Source organism: Pleuronectes platessa, chromosome 13, assembly GCF_947347685.1.
Source record: "Pleuronectes platessa chromosome 13, fPlePla1.1, whole genome shotgun sequence".
Lineage (NCBI taxonomy): Eukaryota > Metazoa > Chordata > Actinopteri > Pleuronectiformes > Pleuronectidae > Pleuronectes > Pleuronectes platessa.
The window spans coordinates 20,655,898-20,682,142 of record NC_070638.1 but is presented as its reverse complement, the minus strand read 5'-3'; the positions used below and the strand labels follow the sequence as shown (position 1 = coordinate 20,682,142).

The window sequence follows — 26,245 nt, the reverse complement described above, 5'->3', positions numbered from 1 at the left end:
AAATGTCTACAAACACAACAAAAACATAATACAAGATTCAAATCCCAGACATACAGTCTCGTTTTTTTATCATGTATGAAAGTAAAATGATAGAAAAGGTAATCAGACAAAGATGACTGTCGTCTCAGTGTGACAGATACGCTGCTTCATTATTGCAAACCTGGCATTTTCCACTCATTCTGTTTTTTGCTCAAACCACCATCCATTTTTCACATCAATGCACCTTATTAAATGCGTCTCTGTTCTGGATCCAAAGCTCATTTAAGTCTCCTAGAGCTGCTATCATACAGCGATACAACAGACACGGCCATAAGAACAGCATCAGCTGAGAAACATTTTGCTACACTACATTACTCTGGTCTTTAGTACCAGGCGAGTTCACGCCGCTCAACATTATAGGCGGCCACAATCCACAGATCGAAGAGAGAAAGGAGACAGTGGTGTATTTCTGCTACTGTGAGGCGTGCAGGAGGAGGAAGTGATAAATCGCTCTTGGCTCAGATCTCTCAACAAACTCACTCTGCTGTAGGTTGAACAACAGATGGGATGGATAGAAAAAAAGGTACAAGAGACAAAGACACAAGAAGAAGAAGAAGGGGGGGGAGAGAAGAAAATCAGAAAAGAAATTAAACAAAGTGGTTAGTTTTGCATTCTCAGAATATGCAGGATACTGGCTCAGATTATATTAAGGCCTTTACAAGACTCAGTAATATTTATGATATGTGCGCCCCCTCACTTTCAAATAGTCGTATATCCATGCAGGCCAGCATCTTTGAAAGAAGGTTTGTTTTGGACAACTCTGAAGGACATGACTAACATCCACTGCCAACATTTTGTACAAATGCAAGAGCAGGTTTTCAGTCTATGCAGCAATGCATAAAGTACGGCTGTGAAAAGGGTTGTGTTATTCACGTTGAAGATGCTATACAGACATTATATCTATCAGCATTTATGTGAGGATCCTGGTCATTATTTTGATGAATAAACATGCTTTTCTACAGAGATAATGTAAGTAGACATCAGGAAATACAATGTGAAGTATCTGAGGAGTGAGGAATAATGCTGCTGTGTGGGGTTGCATAGAAACACATCTAGTGTTTTGACATGCATCACAAAGCGCTTGTGTTGCCATAGCTGACCCCAAACCCCGAAGCATAATGATCCTTACTCGACTTTAATCACGTTTTTTAGTTGCATAACTTTAACAATAACTTTAAAAAACCCTCCGGTACTCATACAAATTCACAAAAAGTAATCAACTCAGTTACCTTAGCTGCTTTCAGAACTCATATCTCCGGATGAAAAAGAGTCGCCGACGCAGGACAAGATGGATTCAGAGCTTTTGGTGATACGGGCGAGTGCTGGTGTTAATGTGCCGTAAACAAAAACATTTTGAATACTTTCTTCTTGCCTCTTCCCGCTGCACCACCCCTTCCTGAGCACTTCAGAGATGTTGTGAACGTGTCTGAGCGGAGAATATCCTGCTGCCTTCTTCATAAGTGAAAGGAAAACTCTAGACAAACTCTGGACCCAATTGTCTGGAGTTATGTTCTGAAAAATGTCTCTAAACATTCTCAGAAGTTCATCTGCTCCTCTATAACTGAAAAACTCTTTCACAAAACGGTTTCAGCTGCATATTGGACCTTGGTAAGCCTCCAAAGTCACAGAATCCTGCTCATATGCTCGAGTGTTAACCTCACATTTAAGAGGAGCACAGGCAAATTTCCCCCTGAACCAACCAATTAGCACACTTCCTAATTAACAGGACGTTTCTCACCATTGGTTATTTGACATGGTACCCTTTACATTCTCACTTCTGCTCTGAAAGATGTTCAGACTTGTAACTGTAACTGTGGTTTCGTGACCTTTTTTTTAGCGCTGACGGTTACAAGATTCTAGGAATATCCTTTAATAGCCCAAGTTGCCTGATGCTTTTTCCAACTTTCTTATTTTTCAGAGGGTTAATATTTTAATCTCAGTTTGATCTGTCGGTGAAAATCCTGATATGTTTAGTTGTCAATGGATCATTCCAGGTTCCATATTTCTGAATCTCACATTTGGTAATTGTTCGTTGAAGTTATGTTTCCATGCATAAAGAGGTTTTATGATTGGCAAACAACTCATTTTGTTTTCCAGTTTGTGACCTGTCCTTTAAGGGAGATGGTCCACATTGACGTAGCCTATCCCACCACCCTCTGACAGCAGTACGCAGACTACTTTATTCAAGCTAGTTGATGGAAACTTGTATAATTTGCCATTTATGTGACATTTGCTGGGCTCTTGTATGGAAACATGACTTGTGACATTTTGGGGGGCTGTTCGTGTACAGCAGACGTCACCAGGAAAACTGTGAAAAGCCAAGAGAGAGTCGTGCACGATGACGGAGAAACGAGTCCCTGTAAGTGAGAGTGACGCTGATGAACATGTACAGAGAACATGTAGAGGAACGCGCTGACAGACAGACAGCATTACTGAGCCCTTCAGCGCCCGTGAAGGAGACGTAACTAATGGGCCTGTCAGGCGGCGGTCAGCCGTCCTAATCAGCTCTCAGACAAACAGCGTCTGCTCCCGGTCTGCCATGCACCACACACTGCTTTAAACATCGAGCTTCCATAGGCTTACCGAGCTTTGTCAGATACTGCTGCAGATAAACGCGTGTGTGTGTTTGCATGTCTGGTTACGTTGGTGGGTTGGATGCAGCAGGATAAAGCGGAATTGAGGGCCTCACCCAGCAGGCTTAAATCTGAACGCCTGCAAGGGTAAAGAGGATAGAAGGGCAGGGGAATGCTGCAGATGTATTGTCACATGAAAGCAATGTTGAACTTTAGGTTGTGCAGTTTCCTGGATATTTTCCATCTTCCTTATCCTCTGATCCATGGCTGAGTAAGGGGAATAATGTTTTGTCTGAGACCCATTCAGCCATGCACGGCGAAATGGGTCTCAAAATCTCACTCTTAACACATTTATTTGAAAAATCTACTGTATCAGCCTTTATCACGTCTTTTTTTGTGAATACGCCAAACGGCTGAGGAATATTATGATATATCTGATCATTTTTCTTTAACTTATGGCAATTATTTTCAGTTGTTTTGTAGATATTAAAGAAGTCATGAAAGCAGGTGGATGGACACATAGTTACAACAAAGATACAGCAAGCTAATATACATTCAACACCAGTTAGAAAATAGGACACCACTGCCGCCACAGTTAAACTTCAATCTGAGAGGGACACTTGTGTTGTTCCTAAAATAGAATTTTCCTCTAGGATACTGTAATGAGAGCAACCACATTCATACAGCAACAAGGATGAAATACAATATGTGGAGCTCGCAGCGGAAGTACCTCAGTGACAGTGGATGTGATTGAAACTGAGTGTACCTGTGACATTGTTGAGGGTTGACTAATGACATTAAATAAAAAAATAAAATATATATCAATTAACCAAATGCAATTTGCAAACAAACTTCTATGCTCACAGGCGCTTACAGTCTAGCAGGTGCATTGTATATGAGTACTTTATAATCTAATTAAATGATGTTTAATGTCTATATAAAGGTGGGGGCTTTTTTGCATGTGGGTGGATGCTGCCTGACAAGCCACCGCTGAGCAGAAGATAGTAACTTTGTGATATTCTGGGGCTCCGTAAAAACTCATATATAATATTATTTCTTTTTAATCGCATGTATATCTTAATGTATATTTAAGCCTCTTACAAGTGTTGGGGACAAAGAAGCAAAGACATTGTCATGACACTAATAATTCGTTTTTATAACAATAGAAAATATATTATAATGTTGGTCTTCCATGGAGCTCTGGTGGCAAACACGTCAAGTCATAATCACATGTAGACACATATAGCAACTACCTGTCATCGCTTACGAATATAATTGCGACTGTCAAGGAGAGTAGATGCAGAACGCTGTCAGAGTTCAGGTCAAACAATTATTTTTTTAAGTGAAAGACAAGCCAGGTATAATAACAATAACAATAAGATAGAATAAAATATAATTTACAGAACACGATTGAAAGTTAGATTTAAGTTTCATATTATAAAGTAATTGGTGTCTTTGCCAAGCCATGTATTTCCCTACCAAAGTTGAAGATTGTGAGCGTATTGTCATCAGATGCCTCATAGAGAAGCTGTTGTCATCACATTATATGTTAGTGTCATTTATGTGTGTTCCTTTATTTAGTAAGGCCAGAATGTCATTACATTTTGAAACGGACCTTGATAGTAAAAATGTCCCCCACCCTGCTTTGTAGCATTAGATATAACTGATTAAAAAAGAAAACAATGACATGTAAACACCTTGCTGAAGGGATGAATACTCCAGGACTCCAGGACATCACTGTCACCACAGGCACAACTGAACATAAACAAGACCCCACCACACGCAACAGCATCAATATAAGTATCTCCTTACATATTATGTAGGACTTCAACACTAAGTACTCATGACTGGGTGAATACGTTTTGATGATTTGACTGACAGTGGCCATGAACGGAAAATTAAGGGAAATGAGAGCTGCCTTACGAGTACAGGTGTCCCAGCGCTAAGCTCAGGGATCATTAAGTAAACTCACTGGATCTCCTGATGGTGTGAGACGCATCGTTCGGCAACATTCACACATGAGGCCTCCTCTTACTGCAGAGACTAAACACGGAATTTACAATGCATGACTGTGTCTACATAGTTACTTAACTTGTCCGGCCGTTGAAGTAAGTTTTTATCTTCTTTTCTTATTATATTTTATTCATTCTCAAACAGAGGGCATCGATAACACGTCCATTTACAGCCCATCGATTTCAATAAATAGCCATCTGACTTTTCTCATCACAGTTTTGAATAATGCAGCTGTAAAGGGTTTAAGACAGATGAATTATTGTAACTGCTATTCAATGCAAAGTATACAGTCTTCTCTAGTAAACAGATGAGTAATTAAGAGTAAATGATTGAGCAAATGACTATAATCTCTTTATTCTGATTCATTCCTTCCCCAATTACGAAGTCCTTAATTGGAGGGGTTTGTGAGAAATTTCAGGTTAATGAGCGGTTGCACCAGTAAATTAGCAATTAGTCAATTGATGCTGATTGTCACGTTGAAGTGGTTGATGGTGCTGCTGACACGGATTCACTGGGGAGTTTAAGTGTTGTTACACTTTAGAATGTACACATGGTAATGCATATTATAGACTGTTATAGACTGAGACACACACACAAGATACAAGATACATTTTTTTTTTTATATTTATTGGTCCCACACACATGCACAATGGGGAAAATGTGTCCTCTGCTTTTGACCCATCTGGTGAACACAGGAGGACACACAGAGCAGTGGGTAGCTATGCACGGCGCCCGGGGAGCAGGTGTTGGGGGAGGGAGGTGCCTTGCTCAGGGGCACTTAGACGGTGAGGTAGGGAGAGTCCTCTTGGACTTTTGAACAGATCCAGGTGTTGTCCATCCAGGTATGTTTTTTGTTGTCACTCCGTGGAGTCGGACAACTAGTCCACCGCCTCTCCCACACACACACACACACACACACACACACACACACACACACACACACACACACACACCTCTCTCTGTCAGTCTTTTCAACTTCCCACTATCTCACTGCCCTTCACACACAAACACAGTGTAAAAAAAACAACTCTTCCCTTTGCCTTGCGTTTCTGCACATATGCTCCACGCAGAAGCAGTCACACCAGATTGCAGTGTGTCTTTGCAGCCAAGGGAGAGATGCATATATCTCTTCTTTCTCATATTTGCTTGAGATGGATAGGGACCGAGCGGCGCCCTGCTGCCACAAATTATCAGGTACAAACTGTGAGGATGCTGAGGATGGTGTCATTTCAGACATGCAAGCATGAATGCACATGTGCAGGGAAACGCTGCTCGGCACATCTGAGGAGATATGCCCGTCACACAGATTTGTTTAAGCGCCCTGATGTGTTCCATTTTGCAGGTTTAGAGTTTAGACTGTATCACAGAGACAGCCACACAGCACACCCAGCGTTTTGTTTGTGTCTCCTTTTTCTCGTCTACACACAACAGGCGCAATCCCTATTTAACTCCCCCACCTTTTTTGAATGCAGTTTTCCGTCACAATGCTTTCCTATTTGCTAAAAAACTGCCAGCTTTGATTTCTGACACCCTCAGATCAGCAGGAGCTAATGATGCATTCCATGGGCATGTAATGTTCATCTCGGCCAAGCGCATTTTAAAGGTTAGGTTTGGTTTCCCCTGCTTTTGTATGCTGAACAGCAGAGCATGTACATTGATAACACTTGCAGCAGCCATGTCATTGATCCACTAGCACCATCTAGTGGCAAAATAGGGTACTTGCAAATTGCTGAAGGAAGTGGAGTCAGAATGGATATAACCTTTTACCACAGGATGGAAGCGAGGGGGACTCATGCTGGGAAACACAGGAGCCAAAGAGGTGTCAAGTCTGGCATTCAGTTTAGAAGCATCTTTTTTTTTTTAATGGTGATGATTGTGTCAAGGGCTAACATCATGCACTTAGAAGATGAAATGATTTAATGAGTCACCAGTTCACAAAGTAGTCTCATGAAAGTGTTATAATGGCCAGGAACTGAGGCAGGAAATGAAGGCTTTCACTCCAAACCACTGTGATATTTTAACACCAACTATATCTGAAGATTTCATGCTTAAGCCCCCGTGTCTTTCTTTTGTTCTCGTCTCTCATCGTCCATGGTCATTTATAGACTCGGAAATAAAGTTCTGTAAAGAGGAGAAGTGACTTGAGACAGCCAGTGGCAGAGTTATCGCTCACTGGAGAGAGTGGGAGGAATGGGCTGATGTAGATGTACCGTTTGATCCTGAACAGCTCAGAGTTCCATCTGTTGTGTATTAGAGAGATGATGAGTCATTCCACTTGGTAAAGCTTGGGTTAAAGCAGCCCCAAATCGCCCAGCCTCAAACACACACAGACACAGACACACACGGATAAACTTTCATACTTAAATATGCTCATACTGAAAGTTTTCCATCATGCATCTGCCCTATGTCTACAATGAAGTCACGCCTATTAGGGCTCAGGCTGTAGCTGAGATTGATTTTATAGATCATGCCTGAGAAATATCTTATAACATTAACCCTCACCACACTGGACAGTGTGCTATTGTCGGACTCACGATAACATACAGAGATGTATATTGTCTTTTTAGTTTTTTCATTCTTTGTTTTAAAATAATAGCTAATTCAAATTGTTATTATTATTATTTTATCACTGAAGGAGTTAATAACAAGCATGCTATTCTTCAATTATATTGGCTTAAATTTTCTCGGAGTTCTCTGTTTACTGGACAAAGACAATAAGCAATGTTAAGATTCTTCGCAGTTGAATTACTGATGAACTGCTGATTACTTGATGGATCTAGATCCAATATTCTGACTTCTTTTTAAAGGCTAAGGAGAAGGTAGATGCTGACTTCATCTTCCTGTTCTGTGCTTGGCAGTTTGCTTTCTTCAAGTTCTTCAAAAACAGAAAAGAGTGAAACAATTAGCATTAGAAAATAATGCTGAATAAGGCTGAACACAGTAGAAAGGTGATGATACTCGAATGACACATTATACATAACTGACAAAATATGAAAAACACATAAATATTGATAAGTGGAGTATTAATCTTAAACCATAAGCTAGCTTCAAGGCTAAAGCTGGGATATAACCATAAATCAACCCTTTGAAGAAATAAAGACTTACCGAAAATGCTTTCCAGCACTTCAATGGAAATGTTTACATAAGCATAACATTTTCACACCCTCACAAGCACATATGCTCACGACGGTAATCTTTAAGGTCCAACCCTCGTGGACAGGAATGAATCAAATTAGGAAGCAAATATTAGATCAAAAACGTTATTTGGGTAAGGAGGAAGCCAAGAGGAGGATATGGCTCTTCTTTTTCTGCGTTTTGTACCGTCATCACTTTCCTTTGTGAAGTGTCTGACTGTCAAACTCAGATTACATTTAATGAGCTTTGGGAGTGCGTGTGCGTGACCCATTTCCCTAAAATGTATTATCTTCAAAGCAATATGCGGCTAATAATTTGACTTCCCTAAACACAGATGGGTTGAAGTGGACAGCAGTTTAAATGGTTTAAATGATCACAGCAGCTCGGTTGAACTTATAGGTAAAGGCAAATGCTGATGGTCAGGCAGCGCTGAACCGAACTGAACCAGTGGTGAAATCTGGTCTAAAACCATCTGGCCATTCAGGAATAAAAAAGCCACTTGTCTCCAATATCATCATGCTTGGGAAAGTTGTGAACTGATACTTTTGGCTTCCTGACCTGACAAACAATGTTTCCCAGAAATTGTTTCTGTCCTGCAGCTTACTAGCTCAGAGATGGGATGATTAAAACAACAGATAAAAAAAGCAGGGATCCTGGAGGGCCAGGCTGGGCTCATGGCTGAGGGCAGTAACGGGGCCCACTTTCTGAATAGTGTCTGTGGAATAAGAATTTGGACACCTTTGCTGTATGTACGTAGCAGCTACTACACACCTGTTTTATTATAAAAGGAGTCACAGGAATCTTACAGAAGAAAAGACGGGGAAATGAAAATTTGAGGAGCAGGAGCTAGAGAGGTATTGGGAATACAAAGCCAGTGTCAGAAAATGTGGGAGAATAGAGATTGGTTGAAGGGGAAGTTTTATTAGGGAGATGCACAGCAAGCGTATTACAGCTTTCCTCCCTAACACCTTACACAAGTGTATCAGCATGGCAAAGAAAAAAAAGTGTGATTGTACCTCTTCGTATAAGAGAGAGGGATCAGAAGGAGGAGGTGCAGAAACAAAGAGACACAGGCTGAGAATGACAAAAGGAGAAAAATGTTAGATGACGTTAAAAGACGAGCGTGTTGCTCTCTTGTTTTTCATGACATGAAGCTTGAATATCAGAATCCATAGGTCACCCTGGGAAGATAAGTGATTTGCAGACGTCCGTACCCAGCTTTGTCCTTCAGCGCATCACATTACACTTCTCACCTTCATGTAGAAGATTTGTGCTTCTGCTCGAGCACTTGTGAAGAACATCGAGTCAGTTAAGCACCCACAGGCCACTTATCATGTGATGGTGTTGTAAATCAGCCTGTCAGGAAATAAGTAAACACTCATTCAGCAGAGTCTGACCCCAGGAGCTCCTCAGGACGGATCTAAAGTGAGTCTTGATGTCAATGACTCACTAATTGGCACAAAGGCTTTTCACTGAATGTTCTTGGGCCATTTCCACTCCATGATGAAGGGGACAACAGTCAATCTGTGCCAAAAGACAGTAGCTGTGTGAATTTATGAGAAATTTAGTTACAAAAGAAGTAACTTGTGTGGTATTAATGCTGCTTATTATGCATGAGCAGTGATTCACACTTGGTTAGAGACTTCTCCGGGTTTTGATTGCTGGTTTAAAAACAGAGCTTTCTAAGATTACATGCGTCCTTTAATAAAGTCAGATTTGAATAAATATGATAAGTTATTTTTGTAAAGATTCCTTGCTGCACTTTTTCACAAAGGGACCTTTGTTTGCTCACATTTTTGGGCATTGGCACTGGATCAAATCCGTAAGGTCTACATATCTTTACTTAAAGGGGAAATAATTATCTTGTAAGTAAGCAAATGAATGTGGCTTTTTTTTTGACTTTGTATAATTGTGTAAATCTGCACGTAGCCCCTGGAGTTACAGTTATAATTTGAAGTTAATTGGAGAGGACGCAGTGCTTCAATATGCTCTGTATGTTTGGCCATCAGGCGTCTTTAGGGCCATCAGGCGTCTTCAGAGCTGTTTGCTCAGTTTAATGTCCCCTGTGGTCCCAGCTGACACTGAACACTGCCGAACTAAAACACAACTTAACTGAACTAATCACTGCCAATCTCCTTTGCCCTAAAAGGCACCCAGCTGTGCTAATATGACTGCCACACATAATAACCATCTGCCAGAAGGTGACAAGTGAAGATGGAATGATGAGAGGTGATTAGTGGGAAGTGAGTCAGTCTGACAAGGATATATTAAACTCCGGCTGGGTGTATGCTTGGCAACATTCAGATGAATAAGTCCAGGACTGCAAAACTTTTGTGAACATGCATGGAATCACTCACGTGATCAACGGACTAGCTCCAAGATATTTTCCTTAAAGGTTCACCTTGTATAATTTAGTTGTGAAGTTGCGTATTGCAACTGAATACCCCTCACCTCACCATCCCCTTCCAAACATGAGAGAGAAGCTGTGGTAGCCTTCAGTTGTCATACAATCTCACAAGGTCTTTAGTTTGTCCAGTGTGGGCTACTGTAGAAAACATGGCTGACTCCATAGAGAGGCACCGCTCCCGATGTAAAGTATAAAGTATTTCAAAATAAAGGGCCCGTTCTTGTGTAAATAAATTAGTACACACATTTAGATGATCACACACAAGTAAAAACATCACTAGTGTTATGTTGTGTTTCTGCCAATAGATCCCTTCACCTAAATCTCACACACTGAACCTTTAAACTTTTTTTCTCTTTAACGCTCTGCATCTCATTGATTTACTTCTCCCCACCCACACACTACAGACAAAAGCCTGAGCCTTTGAGCACAAGATGCTGTGGCCTAGAGAGTGGCCCCTGCACAGACACTTTGTTAAACTCACACACATCAAGCGCACACGCCTCTCAAGGGTCAAAATGTATGAATGTATAGTTAGTTTCCCTCTGCCTTGATGGGACTCTGCCCTCAATTAGACCAAATTTACCTACACGTACCTCTCACTGGTACAGCGCCATCTGTCCAGTGGTCTCAGTGACACCCACAGTGATCACAAGGCCTTGAGGCTTAATGCTAACATTGTCAAGAGTATGTTCAGACAAGATGCCCTCACACATGAGAAGAGAGCCATATCTAACATCGGGGTGCATATGAATATATATTTTTTAACCAGGAATCTTCTGGTTTTATTTATTTATCTGGTTTACGGTCCAGTACTTTATCTGGAGGGAGTTTTGACATCAAAGAGGAATTTAATTCAGTACTTTCATCTGACTGTTGGGTTTGTGTTCACTGAACTATACCGTACTATACTGCGTTTTATTTTAAACAAAGAATTAAATTTTCTTTCTATTTTCCTCGTTCCACTTGTTTGAATTGTGTTATTGACTCTGTGATTTGGGTTGTGCAGTGGTTAGCACTGTTGCCTCACAGTGAGAAGGTCCCTGAAGGTTGAATCTCGGTCTGTCTGTGTTTATCATGTTCTGCCCTCGTCTGCGTGGGTTTTCTCCAGGCGATACACTGGCGACATCTTTCGAGGGTGCGCCACTTCTCTCGCCCAATCTCTGCTGGGATTGGCTCCAGTTCCCCCTGCGACCCCCAAGAGTTTAAGCAGTATAGATGATAAATGGGTTGATTGACTTTGTGATTTGTCAAAGACAAGGTCTTGTTAATTCATCCCCAAACCACCCATTTCACCTCATCTTGAGAGAAACAAAATAACTGGATGACTTCATAATCATCCAATCTCCTTTCTGCTTTGACAAAAACCTGATAACCCTTTGTTCAGCCAAATGAAAATCACTGTTACTTGTCAATCATGACTCTACTTTGAAAAGCTGTAATACCTAATGTGTCAAGAGGAGATAGACAAAATGAAGTGTGTGTGAATATTTTAGGGATGTGCGGGAGATGAGGTATAATCAACAAGGCGATAATTACTGACACACCCCCACAAACGCTAACGCCAATATTGTGACTACGCCACTTGCGTTCTTAATCTCTATTTAATGGGAAGTCAGTAACACTTACACTCTCTCTCACACACACACACACACACACACACACACACACAAATTTGTATGCATGTACACATTCAAACAGAGACACTGCGGCAGTCCACTCCTCTGCTGTCTGACTGGCTTCTGTATCTGCTGCAGGTAGTTGTATTGTTATGTTATTTTCATAACAATACAGAGAGAGATGAGTTTTTTCTGTTTGTCTTCTTAATGCCAAAGTGAATAACAGGGGCTGGTAGGTCCATCAAAAATTTCATAAATAGAATATCCCATATTTAGATTCATCTGCTTTTGATTGAATGTGAATCAAATAGCGTATTAAACATGCAGACATACATCGGCTGCAATGAGAAACAAGAGAACACATTCCGAGAGGAGAACGATTACAATTTCACACACCACAAGTTACATTGAAAGGAAACATTAATGCAGAAGAGGCGGTAGCATTAGACATATTAGAAACAAATGACTTTGCCGGCATTACTGTGCACGTGTGGCAGTCCCTGAGCACGCGTGCAATCTTTTCCCCATCATCCCAAGGCTCACAAACCTGAATTGTATTCCATCACAGGCAGCTTGCACAACAAGACTATTCCCTAATTGGTGCTTGAGCTTTTAAATTGCCTGTGTTTGCTCACAGCCAAGAAGTCTCCCAAAATGGTAATCTCCCCCACCCCCACCTCCTTTAAAAAAAAAACATAAGAAGAAAAATGAATCCAAAGTTCTGCATTAAGCATTAACTCTCCCTGGCTTCACTTGGAAAAGTTATTCCGTCGGAGACAACATAACATTTTATGGGGAATAATTGATTCGCATATTTACATAATACATGAGTTAAATACAACAAACTTGAAAAAGTTAACTTTTAATGGGTCTGCTGCACACAAGACTCTGTATAATCCTCCATCAAGCTCCACGCCCCACCACTTGTCATTCATCTTGATGAGCTGTCTGGCATCTAATGGTACAAATCTGGAGGTAACAAGCATTCAAATGGAAAACAGACAATCTGCTCCAGAACAAAGCAAATTGGAATTTCAACACCTTCCTGCGTCTGCCCTTTTAGCTTTGCGATTATCAATTGTATTTATTTTCAAAATATCACAGGTCATCACCAATGGCTTCAATCCTAGATCTTATTCTCTTGTCAAAGTCATTAGGAAGCAAAGGCCTACCACTGCTGTGAAAAGTGTTTGACTTTTTTTTTTCTTTTCATGCTTTTCTGAGTTTTAAGTCTTGTAATTTGCGTTAGAGGACCAACATGTAGTCATTTCTTTTAGCAAATCTCTAACATCCTTTTACAATCATCTGTTTCACACGAGTATAGAGCATAGACTGTATATGGTATAGAGTGGTTTAATATTCTAGATCCCCAACATAAGATGGAGCTTCCACTGTAAGTGTTCTTGACTCAGCTATATGAGCAATAAAATAGACAAAGATTCTTTATCGAAATACTGCTATTCAAAGAAGTGATGTGTGAACATTGAAGCAGTGTTTTATTGTTTAACTGGTCAAGATGACACCATCTAATCTGTATTTTACGGACCGTTATGTTCAACATTCCATATTTTTTGCTGACTTGCCACTGCTGCTCAATGGGGAAACACAAAGAAGCAATTAATAGAGCATCTATCTTTTGCTTAAAAAGGTTCCATGTGACGAAAAGGTTGAATTCCTGCTCACGGTCAGCACTCAGCTACAGTTTGGTCAGGCATCAGAGGCCTGAGAAAATTCCATGTGGAGGAAATCAACCTTTTCTTTTGCATTACTTAAATTTCCTATGCATGACATAACCTAGAGTTGGAGTGAAAAACACCGGAAAAAGTATCACGAACTATAACGTTGCAGAACTTAAAGGTTCACTGTCAGATGTAGGTGAAAGAGATCTATTGGCAGAAACTGAATATAAAATAATTGCAGTGATGTTATCACTAATGTGTTTCATCTAATTTGTACAAATTGTTGTTTTCTTTACCATAGAATGGACCCTATATATATAAATTTCATTTATATCTACCTCAGGATGTCCTCTCTACGGAGGCTTCTATGTTTTTTACAGCAGCCCAGACTGGACAAACTAAACTCCTTTTGAGTTTTAATGATAACTGAAGGCTACCACTGGTTAGCTTATGCTTTGACTGGGATGTCACTAAATTCTACACCCTGAACCATTAAATTAAGTACTATGTTTTACTGTGAGAAAGAGGCTACCCTGGTATTGGCTTCCTTTCTTATCTTTTAATTGTCTTTTATCAATAATATTCAAGTTTCAAACCTGCAGGCAAGAACACTCATTGAGGTCAGGGACTGGAGGAACAGCAACAATGACGAGAGTCACATTATTACAATGTTTCATTGTTAAGTAGAGATCCCTCCAGTTCCCTGTGTTTGCTGGAGAGCAAAACGAGCTCTTTGTAGCCGTGGCCCAGATAGTTACGCGCCCGCTCGTGTATTCTGCTGTGATGTCGAAAAGTAAAAGACTCCAGTAGAGGAATGTGGGAACGCAGTAATGCTTTGTAGTTTTGCCGTGTGGCTAAAGGGGAAAGAAGTATTCTGTAGGTTCAGCTGTTTTCATTCCTACGCTCCCTTATCTCATTAGTGGCAGCATGTGACCTGAGTGTTTAGGGTACATACAGTATGTGAAGCGGGGTTCCACAGGCTCACACCACTCTCCTGTGTTCTTGTGGACTTCACAGAAATGAATTATTTTTAGACTCTTTCTTTAGTTTTTAAAAGTTTGTTTAGTAATTTCTACATGGGTCAATTAACCGGTCCCTCACCATCTGTCCTTTCAGGGAACTCCCCTTCAGAGGAGTCAGAAGAGCGTGACAAGGAGCCCAGGACGCTGACCTATCCTGCATACGTCGCCAGCCTGCTGGACACGGGTGCAAAGCGGATGGCCGCCGGTGTCCGGATGGACTGTACCAGCCAGGGCCAATGCCCCCGCTCGTGCCACCTTTGCCACATGAGCCCGAGGGCGGCACAGGGGCGGCAGCAGTCTGAGCCCGTTCTGCTGCAGATTACAAAGTCTGCACCCATCTACGAATTAGTGTCCAACAATGAGACATACCAGGTGAGTACTTTGGTTTTTGTCATTGTCATTAAGGTGCATATGATCTCTGGCTGTCTAATGTCTGGAAAAACAGTCCTCACTGCACACATTATATAATCTTTCTCACACCCACACAAAATGTGCTTCATCTTCTCTCATCCTCTTGAAAGGGGATAATCTCACTAAAGCTTTCATGTGTTTGATTAAAGGAGGCTCTTATTATCCTATGTCCTTGTCACCCTTTGTTCAGTAAAATGAATGTTCCACTTTGATTTGAACTAAGTAAACTTTTCCCTCATTTTCTCATCCAAGATGCCTTAATGTGCGAGGACAGCAGCTAATAATGGCAAAAAAATTATCCAGGCGTGTTTATGGGGATGTGATCATGGAACCACAGTGGATCAATAGGCCTCCTGCAATGAAACACCATGTGGCTTGTGGATGTACGGAAAGTGAAGGATCCATCAGGCCTGAAAAGCTCATGGCCGCATCTTAAAGCTGGTTTACAGAAACTTGGGATTTACACAGCCAGGGTTTTTGTCTTTTCCAATATCAAACCCTCCTCTGCCGGCAGCATGCTGCGCCTTAATCTGCTGTACTATGCTGAGGCTTATTTGACTTTATCGACACCGTCTGTCGAACTTGCTTCTAGTCCTCCAGAAGAGAGGTCGATACTATGCTGTCCACACCCCCCCCTCCACACCCCACACCCCCACACCTCCACCCCCAGGATGCCAGGCTTTCATCGTGAAGCACAGGCAGACAAATAGAGCTGCGGTTATTGACAGGAGCTGTTTGGAGGTTGCTGATGCTTAACTGTGCAGCTACTTGTGTCGACAAGATGCACAGGCAACATCTTGAATAAATTTGTGTACGCTTACCAGGACCACTATAGCGAGGGGGGTGCATCTACAGTGTCTATCTCTGGCAGATGAAAATGCACTCTACATGCATTATCAAAAATTGGATGCAAAAAAACTAAAAGGGACTGCCGTCATGCAGCTCAGCACAACAGATGATCTCACTTCCAAAATACACCAAAACAACTTAAACACTAGATACACATTACCTCCGGTGCAGAACACTGAATATGTAGAACGCCAATATTTCGCTATTGAACTTATTCTGAACAAGACATTTATTTGATTATGGATTTTACATGATTTGTCAATATTCATATTCCTGTTTACATGTTACAGAGCACAGTCTGATTATGACTCACTTTATTACGTCCACTAATCCATTTCACTATATTATTATGTTTTAAATGCCCAACCTGAAATGGGTTAATATGTCATACTAACATATACTATTTTGAGTTTTTTTTCATTTTGCCACACCTGCAATACTTTTTTTTTTTCATCTTGTTTACACCCAGGGAATGTGTCTTCAAATTGCTGTGAAAACCCAAACAGGACATTATCATCTAAAACATATTGCCCCTAATGTTGAAATACCGTAAAGTCTGAATTCGATTATGCTTATTCTGATTATGACCTCATTCGTGTTTAAGAGAATCAGGAAATTCTGTTCACAAGGCAGCGTCTTATTCAGACTATTGTTCTCCAACAATATCACTTTGTCGCCAAAAGCACAATCACCTTAAAAACAGTAGATGTACGGTAACAGCATGTAGCAAATGTCCGCCTGATTTACAGCAATTCATTCTTATGTTATACAATGTTTCGAATGTTAATTAAACACGTTTACTGTTGTATGTAAACTTGTGCAAGATGTGCATAGATTTTAAATATGCAGGGTTTCGGTGGTAGAGTTTTATGGAGAACGAAAAAATTTAACAATTAGTTTTAAGTCCCAAGCACGTTTTAACCTTATTTCAAGTACTGAATCAGAATATGTAACCAGAAAAAATGTTTTTACTATACAGTCTTTGATTTTTTTAAACTACAGAGTACAAATATTTCAGATGCCACTGAGGTGCAATCTGACACACACACACACACACACACACACAGACACACAATGGAGGCACAGAAACAGCTGTATCTATTTTCAATGCTATTTGAGGACACTGGTGGTTGTGAATCAATTTACCCGTGACTTTGATTTGTGTTACGTCTCATATTTACATCCCCAAGAGCACAACTGGCCTCTATGTCCAGTTCTGAAAAAAGAAATATACATAAAAACCCTTCATCTCCTCGCAGCCTTTTGTAGTGTAGCTCTAAAGATGTTTTGAATGAAAATCACCATACTCAATAGTAAATAGAAACACGTGTCATGTTGCGTGTTGTTCCCCTTTATCTCTTTCTATCCATTTATCCTCACATGTACCTATATAATAAGCATGGTAAATGGTTTTGTATTTATATAGAGCTTTTCTAGTCTTGATGACCACTCAAAGCTCTTTACAGTACAGTTTTACATTCACCCATTCACACACACACACATGCATCTATTAGCAGCACTTTCTATGTACAATATATAATGTTCTCTCTCTCTCTCTCTCTCTCTCTCTCTCTCTCTCTCTCTCTCTCTCTCTCTCTCTCTCTCTCTCTCTCTCTCTCTCTCTCTCTCTCTCTCTCTCTCTCTCTCTCTCTCTCTCTCTCTCTGCACAGTCTCTTCAGGAGGCGATGATGAGCATGCTGTGGTGTTCAGGGAAGGGCAACGTTATCGATGACTGGTGTCGCTGTGACTCCAGCGCTTTTGGCACAGACGGACTGCCCACCTGTGCCCCACTTCCCCAACCCATGTAAGTAACTTAGAATAGCATTACCTTCCTCCTAACACATTACTCTCAGGTTGGGTTGTGGTAAAGACCATCCATCACTTCCACTGGCAGAAGTCTATCTCCGGCTGCAGTGGTCTTGAGTAATGTGCCACCAGGATGCGTGTGTACACTGAGTTGTGTTGCGACCAAATAGAACAGCTGTGGATGGATTACTGAGCGGACCTGTAGCGGGCACGGGCCCAGAGGCCGGGGGATCGGGGGCCCACCGGATGAAAACCTCCTGTTTGAAGGGACTGCTATCGTTTCTGTCTGGAAGGTCACAAAGCTCCAGTAAAAAATGCAGTAGTAACCACAAAGACAACAAGGACATGCAAATCCGCTTCAGATACATGTAAAACAGCAACAAAGAGATATACAACCAGCGCAACAGAGAAACTAGGCAATCACGTTGGCTCATGAGTCAACATCATTACAGCAGTCACTGATGTATTCCTCCTGTCCAGCTGGGGTGTGCTAATCAAGGAAATTAGCCAGTGTATTGATTGTTTGGAGTGAAAGCCCCGGTACAGATGGACTCAGGAGCCGCGCAGCAGCGGATGATCATTCCGCTGTGAGTCAAATCGGACATGACAGATCGGAGGAAGTGGCTGTATATTCTGTTGACAGGGTTGTTTGTGACTCCATTTTCACCCGACTACAGTAGCAGCTACAGTAATGAGACCAGTGTGCTGACAGTGTCTTTCACTCGGCCGGGCGTTGCTTTACATCTCCGTCGCTCTGTTGCCAGGTTGAAGCTGTCGTACACCTACGAGCCCAGCAGCTCATTGGTCATCCTGGAGTGGAACCACACGGAGCCGCCAATCGGGGTCCGCATGGTCGACTACCTCATCAGCCAGGAGAAGGTGACCGAGAGGACCGACCACTCCAAAGTTGAGACAGGTGCGTGCCCCCAGAACCCCCCCGTATCATGAGTTTGGCAATTTATGACATACAAGATCCAATTAGTGGAAAACTGTGAATGGGTTAATGTTCCCCTTTACTCGAACACTTTGTAATCCAGCACGAGGGCCTGTTGATGGTTTTGTGTAGCACTTCGACGGGAGTAATGAGTAAATCAGTTGGCTGTGTTTGTATGTGCAGCTGCTGGCCACTGTTCATTATTTATGCTGGCTCCATTTGCCAATTTGTCTGCACCATGTGGCCACAAAAGCCTAATTTGTTTTATCTTGTCGACCACCTGGAAGGAATCCTGGCCCAGGGGTGAGAGCGAGGGGATTTCATAAATCTGTAGCTGCACAGTTTACACGAAAGTTTACCACCTGGCATCATCCCCACTATAATCCTGTAAAATTGACATTTCACTCTTTAGTTTAGTTTTGGAGTTTCACAGAAAACAAATTAAGCTGTAACAGCCACAACCTCAAAAGTTGACTTCTGGTCAAAGCAAAATATTTTAATTAACAGAAACAAATGTCATTATATTTCACAATGGGTGGTGGAGGCCTAGGACAATCTGGACCAACGCCAGGGACTACCAAGACCCCCAACTTAAAAAGAAAGAAACAATAAGACCTGTGCCACGATGACAGAGGCAGCTGCAACTCAAATGGTGGAGACAGAGACAGAGAGAGAGAGAGCTCCTCCTCTCCAGCCTCCCTTAAATCACCCTCGACCTTATCTCTTCCCAGGCACCTGAGAAAATACAAGAGGAAGAGGAGGAGAGGAAAAACGCAATCACTGATAGTAGAGATTTACTGCGTCTTTCTGAACATTCCGAAAAACATCACTGTGATTAGTGCAGGCCTATTTCACTTGTAGTTTTCAGGACCTCCACAAGATGGTGTATACCAGTCATAATGGGATAATAAATGGTAGGACTTGGTTTGTTGATATATACGGAATACCCACATATTAAGGTGATGTTTTTATTTGATCATAAATACAGATTTTTTTCACTGCAGGTACTGAACTTGCTTTCAGTGTTGTTGATTTGTAGCACTGGTCATGACAAATGAGTGATGTGACATTATGATATTCAGTCAATTGGTTATCTTGGTAGCAGCACATCTCATCAGAATCAACAGAAACCTTTCAGACCTTTTTTTGATCTATTTTTTGTAATAATAGGATTTAATTTTACCATTAAATCCATAGCAGAATCAGATGTTATGGGTTTACACATACAGGGGATTTTGCTCTGGTATGTTTGTGCTGAGCATAAATGAGAAAATAAATACAAAACACAACAAAAGGTAAGGTATAATTTGAACAGTAGATATTTTTTACCATTATTGGCCACGGAGAGTTACAATTTCACACTCACAGGTGGGTTTTGTTAGGGCGGGTCAGAGAACACAGAGATAGCAGTTGGTTAACAGTATTTATTAAAACTTTCGAAGGTCAGATGGACTGGGAGACTGTTGAGATGTGTCAGAGCCGGGTGCAGGAGGGGGGCCATTCTGAGGGAGGATCCCAGAGCAGAAGAGATCAGGAGGGCTTGATGTGGTGAGGGCGAGGCCGAGCTTAGATCTGATCCAGAGCAGGGGGGTTATTTCGAGAGTTTAGTGTGAGGAACTGAAGGTACAGATCGAAAACAGGACGACTGGCTGGCAAGAGCAGGGAACAGTGTCTTTTAAAGAATGGCTGGACACACAACTGACTGAGCAAACAAAGTCTACCAACACCTGACTCCCCCCCCCCCCCCCCCCTAAAGGACACAGAGGAGAAGCCACAGGAGCAGCAGGGGCGTGTGCAGCTCTGTCATCCATAACAGAGTATCTAGCTTATTTGGCCCGACCTGTATGAGCCAGAACTGGCTAAACAAGGGCGGTTTGTTTTTGCAGTAATGATCCAATCCATAATGGGGACTGTTGCAGCTCCCTGTGAGCACCAGAGTTTGTTGTAGCTTAATGAGAGGATAAACTGTGTTAGTCAGAATCGTGGCAACCATTAATCAATGCAGCACAATCAGAAGGGAGAAGCAGGAGAGTGCTTCCTGCATTACTGTTATTATGCTATAACAAGTTGTTGGGGCTGTGAGAGAAAACCATTAGTTGCACCATTTACTTACATATTTAAGTCAGTAATCCAAAGCTTCAGCTGCCGACTCAACACACCTCTGGCTTTTCTCTATAAGGAAAGGTGTAAAATAGCAGTTTACAGTGTAAACATATACAGCTTGTGTCTCACTCTCCTCACCTTTCATATATTACAAGTAAAACATTTTATAAAGCATATGACTTTGATGATCCATGATCACAGGGTGTTTTCTGTGCCTGGCCTCACTGTGTCTGAATTCGATTGGCTGACATGCAGCTGTATTATGCTCATTAAACATCAGCACCAGCATTTGGTTAGGTGCCAATTAAACAGCATACGTTAGCTAGACTTGCTATAATAATCATGACGTGTAGCCATTTCCTCTTTTTTTGGCATTGCATTTTGAAGCACAGCGGTAGGAGTGTAAATGTATACTTTAGTTATCGTTCTGATAAGAGTAAGGTGATAAAACACATGTTCACATTTATTTAGAACAATTATAAAGGACTATTTGTAGGTTGAAATAATGACTGTTGTTTATACCTATAGTAAGAAGTTAGATCCAGTTTAATAATTTGTGCGTGAAACATGTGTGGAGATAGATATTTAGAATGGAATAAATGGAATTTATATTTATATTACATTTGTATTTTTCCGGAGTATATTCCTATGATTGTGGTTTCCTAGTAACTATGGAACTCATTTGTGGTTGTGGTTGCCTGCCAGGCAGTCAGAGAGTGGAGCCACACAACTTTTTTGACCTCTCTACCTAACAATTTTTTCCTCTTCTCATTTCGGTGCCTTCAGACATGAATAGTATTTATGTACTATTTATATACCATTTACCAAATGGTCATGTTGATCAAGTCGAGAAGAGTCGTGAGAGCCTCAAGCTCAGACCACATTGATTGGAAACCTACAACAGTAGAACACAATGAGGACATCATCTGCTATTCAGATTCTCAATGACATTGACATGGTGTTTTTATTCACCAAAACACAAAATATAACAGTTAATATTAGTAAATAGTCAGTTGATGAAGTACCTCATATGTTCTTTAAAGGATGTTAGAATTTAGGACTCTGGAGTTGTGTGCTGCTTTATTGTAGTGGAGCAGTTAGTAATGACCATTATTAATTCTGACACAACATGGCTGGATTATCCTTCTCGTTCTTCTGGACCAGGATCCTACTTCTCTTTGCTAATAGTTTTTTATTCTATTTTATATCACATACAGCTACTGCAGGGAAATCTGTGTGGTGATTTGATTTAACACAAATTGACTTGTGAACATCCTGTTATCACAGGAACAATATCATCTTGAAACTTGATGTTGACCTTCAAGATGAGAAAGCAAGTGGGTGAACAACCCACATGAATTTATCATATCAGTTCATACTGGTACAAATTCCTATATTTCCAAACAAGATTCCCATATGAATCCTGAGGCTTTGGGTTTAGTTTTCCATTTTCCAGGGTGAGAATATGTTCTGTCTATAATGGAAAGAGCAGTGGAACTGCAGGAGCACAAATTAATCTTTAATGCTGGGGAGGCATTTTGACGCGGAACAATGAAATATTGCTTTCATGGCAAAAGTGACCTTTCAGGTTCTGTTTTGGAGTTTTGGAACATTATTTTTCTCCCCGTGCCCTTTGAGCACATCGCCCGTGTCAGCCCACAATTACCACTGTGTTCCAGAGCCTTGGAGAACAAATGTTTGTCCCGATCCTCTAATCTGTGCTGTCAGAGGGATAAACAGGGATGATGAAGACGGTGGCCGCTCCACTATCCGGTATGACTACCGTGGTCGAGAGGAATATTTTGTAGCTGTTGTTGTGCAATAGTAGGAGTAGAATTGACGTTGGCTAATTATTAATAATCATGAAATATGATTATTAAAATAACAATTATTTCTTAAAAATAATCAAAAATGATAAAGCTATTAATTAAGAAATGTAACACATTTAATTAGAAATGATACGGTTATCCATTAATAATAGTTAAAATAATTAATGAAAACAATAAAATTATCAATTAAGAATAATACAAATCTGTAATCATTGCTTATTGTTGCGGGGCACCACCCTGGTTACAGGGACCAACGATACAATCTATAAATATCAGTCTCATAATGATAAATGTCAAATCAATAATCTCAATATTTAATATTAATAATTATTTAATTAACAGTGAAGGCTACTAAGTTCGAGCACAGGCAATCATAATCCAGCTGCAATCACATACATATGCACAAATAATCACAGACTACAGATACTTTAATTACAAAAGCATTTATTAAAAAGGGGAAATAAAGTTAATGTTATTCAATGATTCATCATTTTAACAAACTCCCATATTTCAAAGATAACAACAGCAGCAGCACTTATCACAATTCAGAAAATACATGTAAAACCGGCGGTCTACCTATGTATGTCTGTCTATGTGTATGTGTGTGTGTCTGTGTCAAAGTGTCTCTCTGTGTGTGTGTGTATGTCTATGTGTATGCATGTGAAATAAAGTTAGTGTTATTTAATGATTCATCATTTTAACAAACTCCCATATTTCAAAGATAACAACAGCAGCCGCTTATCACAATTTAGAAAAACACATGTATTCATCTATGTGTATCTGTGTGTGTATCTGTCTGTGTCTATCAATGTGTGTCTGTGTGGGTGTGTCTGTGTGTGTGTGTGTGTGTGTGTGGGTGTGTGAGAGAGCGAGAGAGAGAGAGAAAAAGAAGGGGGGGCGTGGCGATGACGCAGTCACTTGGTGACGTCACATCTAAGATGGCGGCCGATCATGATTCGTGGAATCAAGGCCTAAAAACTCTCAAAATGGTGGATTGACTACAAAACAAGATGGCGGAGCCGTTATGAATTTAGAGCCAGAATGGGAAGAGAGGGAGAGAGGAGGCGTGGCAATAATAGATTCAAAATGGTGGTTTAACTTGCGTTATCCAAAATGGAGTCTATGTTAATGACACCATGTGGCCGGAGCTCACACTGGTGGTCGTCACATGAATTACACAAAGGGATTTTCAGACAAAGAGAATTCTTTGTCTCTGCTTTGGCGTTCGGCCGCATGGCTTCCAGATGTGTCCGGCCTCTCTGAATATAGATTTAACTATGTTACATGAACTGTATTCTAAATACAGATCGGATGTGTGTATAGGTCGGTTTAGAAGGAGAGAGAGAGAGAGAGCATACAAGGAGAGAGCAAAGCTCTTAAAAGCACCGTCAGAGACAAGTTACATTTACTTTACCACTCAGCACCCAAGTGGCGTTGTGTGCTGAGGTTTGAACGGTAAAGTCTCTTTAAAGTTGTTCAAACGGTCACAATGAGCTGGAGACGCTGCTCACGGCGCTTAAAAACTGTGGCACAAGGCCGTAACCGGAAACCGGAAGTGGCGAATCGCCGCTAACACTAGAGACTCGGCGGTCTCATACAAACAAATACATTCAAGTATTAAAACAATACGCTACGTATTAGATTAACATCTGCCCAGACAATAAAGCCTCTTACTGTACCACCCTCGCGGTGTGCGTGCGCGTCGGGCCAGTGAATCACGTGGTCTCTCAAGCGGTCTTCGGCCGCTGGACCGGACAAACAGCGGATTTGCTCGTGCTGCTTCGATGGGATGAACGTCGTCCTTCTTCTTCAGGGATGTGGAGCTCATGCTCCTCAGCGGAATGAATCTCGCGCTTCTGCAGGGGACGGCTGTGGAAGCCGTTTGTAGATCGTTGGGAAAAGAAAAGTCCGTGGGGAAAATGGAACAGTCTGAGATTGTTCCGCGTGCAATTTCCTGTTTGGTCTTTTCAAGTTAAAAGAGCAAAAGTCCTTTTGAAAATAAAAACGTCGACTGAATAAAGAAATAAAAGAAATGAAAGAAAATAACTCTGGTTGCCCCCTTGAGCAACTAAATCAGCTGGGAGGCCCCGAAGGGGGCCTGGTGTTGTCTTCAGAGCAGGGTAAAAAAAATGGCAGCAATGTTTGGTGTCTCAGTGGTTTTGTTCTACCTGAGAGGTCCTCCTCCTTGAGGAGTTGGTCATAGGATGATGCTGGCTTTAAGCCAATTGAGTGTCAGAAATGGATCTGAGTGGGCGGGGCTTGGAACTGAGCAGGGGCTTCTGGGAAAACCCCAGGACATTTTTCCACCACCAGGGGGAGATTCTTGAGCCTGCAGGAGGATGTTTTCCCGCCCAAAGTTTAACAACCCTTTGTTCCTCTCGGCTCCAGTGTCTGCTGGCACCCCGCTGGGCTCTGGCCCAACACTGTGGTGCCTTGATATAATGTTAACGTAGTCTAAACAAACTTCTTATCGTGCCTCAAAGTCAATCGCTCGGGCATCAGAATAGTACCAGTACTTCATGATGAAAGTTTTAAGTTTTTTGGAAAGAGCTAATCATGTTGTGAAAAATATTTAGCTTTTTGATGCAACAGGAACTGCTGCAATCGGAAACACAGATTAAGACATTACTGCTAAAGGAACCCGCTGATGCTATCAGTCGGTGGTTGGTACATGCATGCAGGGTTAGAGGAGATATTGACGAAGATTCCAATCAGATAAACAGACTAACAACCCACGGTCTTGTATCTGTGATAAGATACTGCGGCTATCATTGAATTTGTGGCAAGGTTTTTATGGAAATTAGCAAGGGGTACTTGGCGAGACCCAGAGAAAGTGCATCACAGGAATATTCCAGCCTGAACTGTGACTGTCACGCTGAGCCTTTCCAGTTCACAGATTCTGCTGCCCTCTCTAAATAAGGCATTGCTTGTTTCCATGGTGTCATGCACTTCAGCCGTCCTCATTAAACTAATGGAGATTACTTTCTCGCGCAAGGGGACGTTTTTTACTATCTCCTCAGCTCTTCTTGCTCCTCAAGGATGGTTTCTTGAAATGTTCCAGCCAGTTTCATCCCTAATCACCAAGCTCGTCCGTGGGCCCTTACTGTATATGCGGATATGATGTTGTGCTTTCATCGCAAAAACAGACCCCAGTCTCTCCGCTAATTGCCTCAAAACAAACTCTCCGACGCAACACTCGCCTGGGAGGTACAATCCATCACCGCAGAATGCAAGTAATGGATGATTTTATCACGCTGTTGCCTAAGCCCCATTATGTCTCTACTTTGTCACAAGAAATGCATGACAGTGCACAGACACTATATGTGGGTGTGTTTTCTCCCCTTTGCCTAAGTCTGATGCTGTGATCAGCAAGTCTCTGAAATCCTTAGGTATTCCAAAGCTTACAGTGATAATAAATACAGTATCTTCATCTTTATGATTTAGAGCTGAGGTTCCCTAGACGGGCCTCCCCAGGGGGACTCCGAGCTGTTTCAAGGGAGGCCCAGTAAATGAATGTGAAAGAAATACTCACCAAGGTATTACAGTAGTGATCTAAAGGGGGTCACGTAGAATAGGTGTTAATGTGCGTGATCTGTTTAAAGAGAGAGTTCAGATAGTTCCCACTTTCTCTGAGTCTGAGTCTAATAAAGGCCCTCAGGACCGGCTTTATGTATTTAGTCTCCCATCCTATCAAACAGCAATATTAGGCTTTCTTTGTGCAACTGTGGAAGGCTATTGGGATCAAATAACATCATCAGTATAGACGTCAAGAAAGTGAGAACTAAGGAATTAATCTAAGGTGGGGTGAGGGAGCACTTTTCTTCTTTGC

General features: G+C 41.4%; 1 protein-coding gene across 1 annotated transcript in view; it reads left to right on the top strand.

The window, feature by feature from the left end:
* astn1 (astrotactin 1) overlaps window positions 1-26,245 on the top strand; it is a 421,252-nt gene that overhangs the window by 357,408 nt on the left and 37,599 nt on the right. The window contains exons 18-20 of the mRNA XM_053438754.1: window positions 14,579-14,856; window positions 17,415-17,548; window positions 18,315-18,466. Coding sequence (XP_053294729.1) covers window positions 14,579-14,856; window positions 17,415-17,548; window positions 18,315-18,466 — 564 coding nt within the window. The remainder of the gene's footprint in view (window positions 1-14,578; window positions 14,857-17,414; window positions 17,549-18,314; window positions 18,467-26,245) is intronic.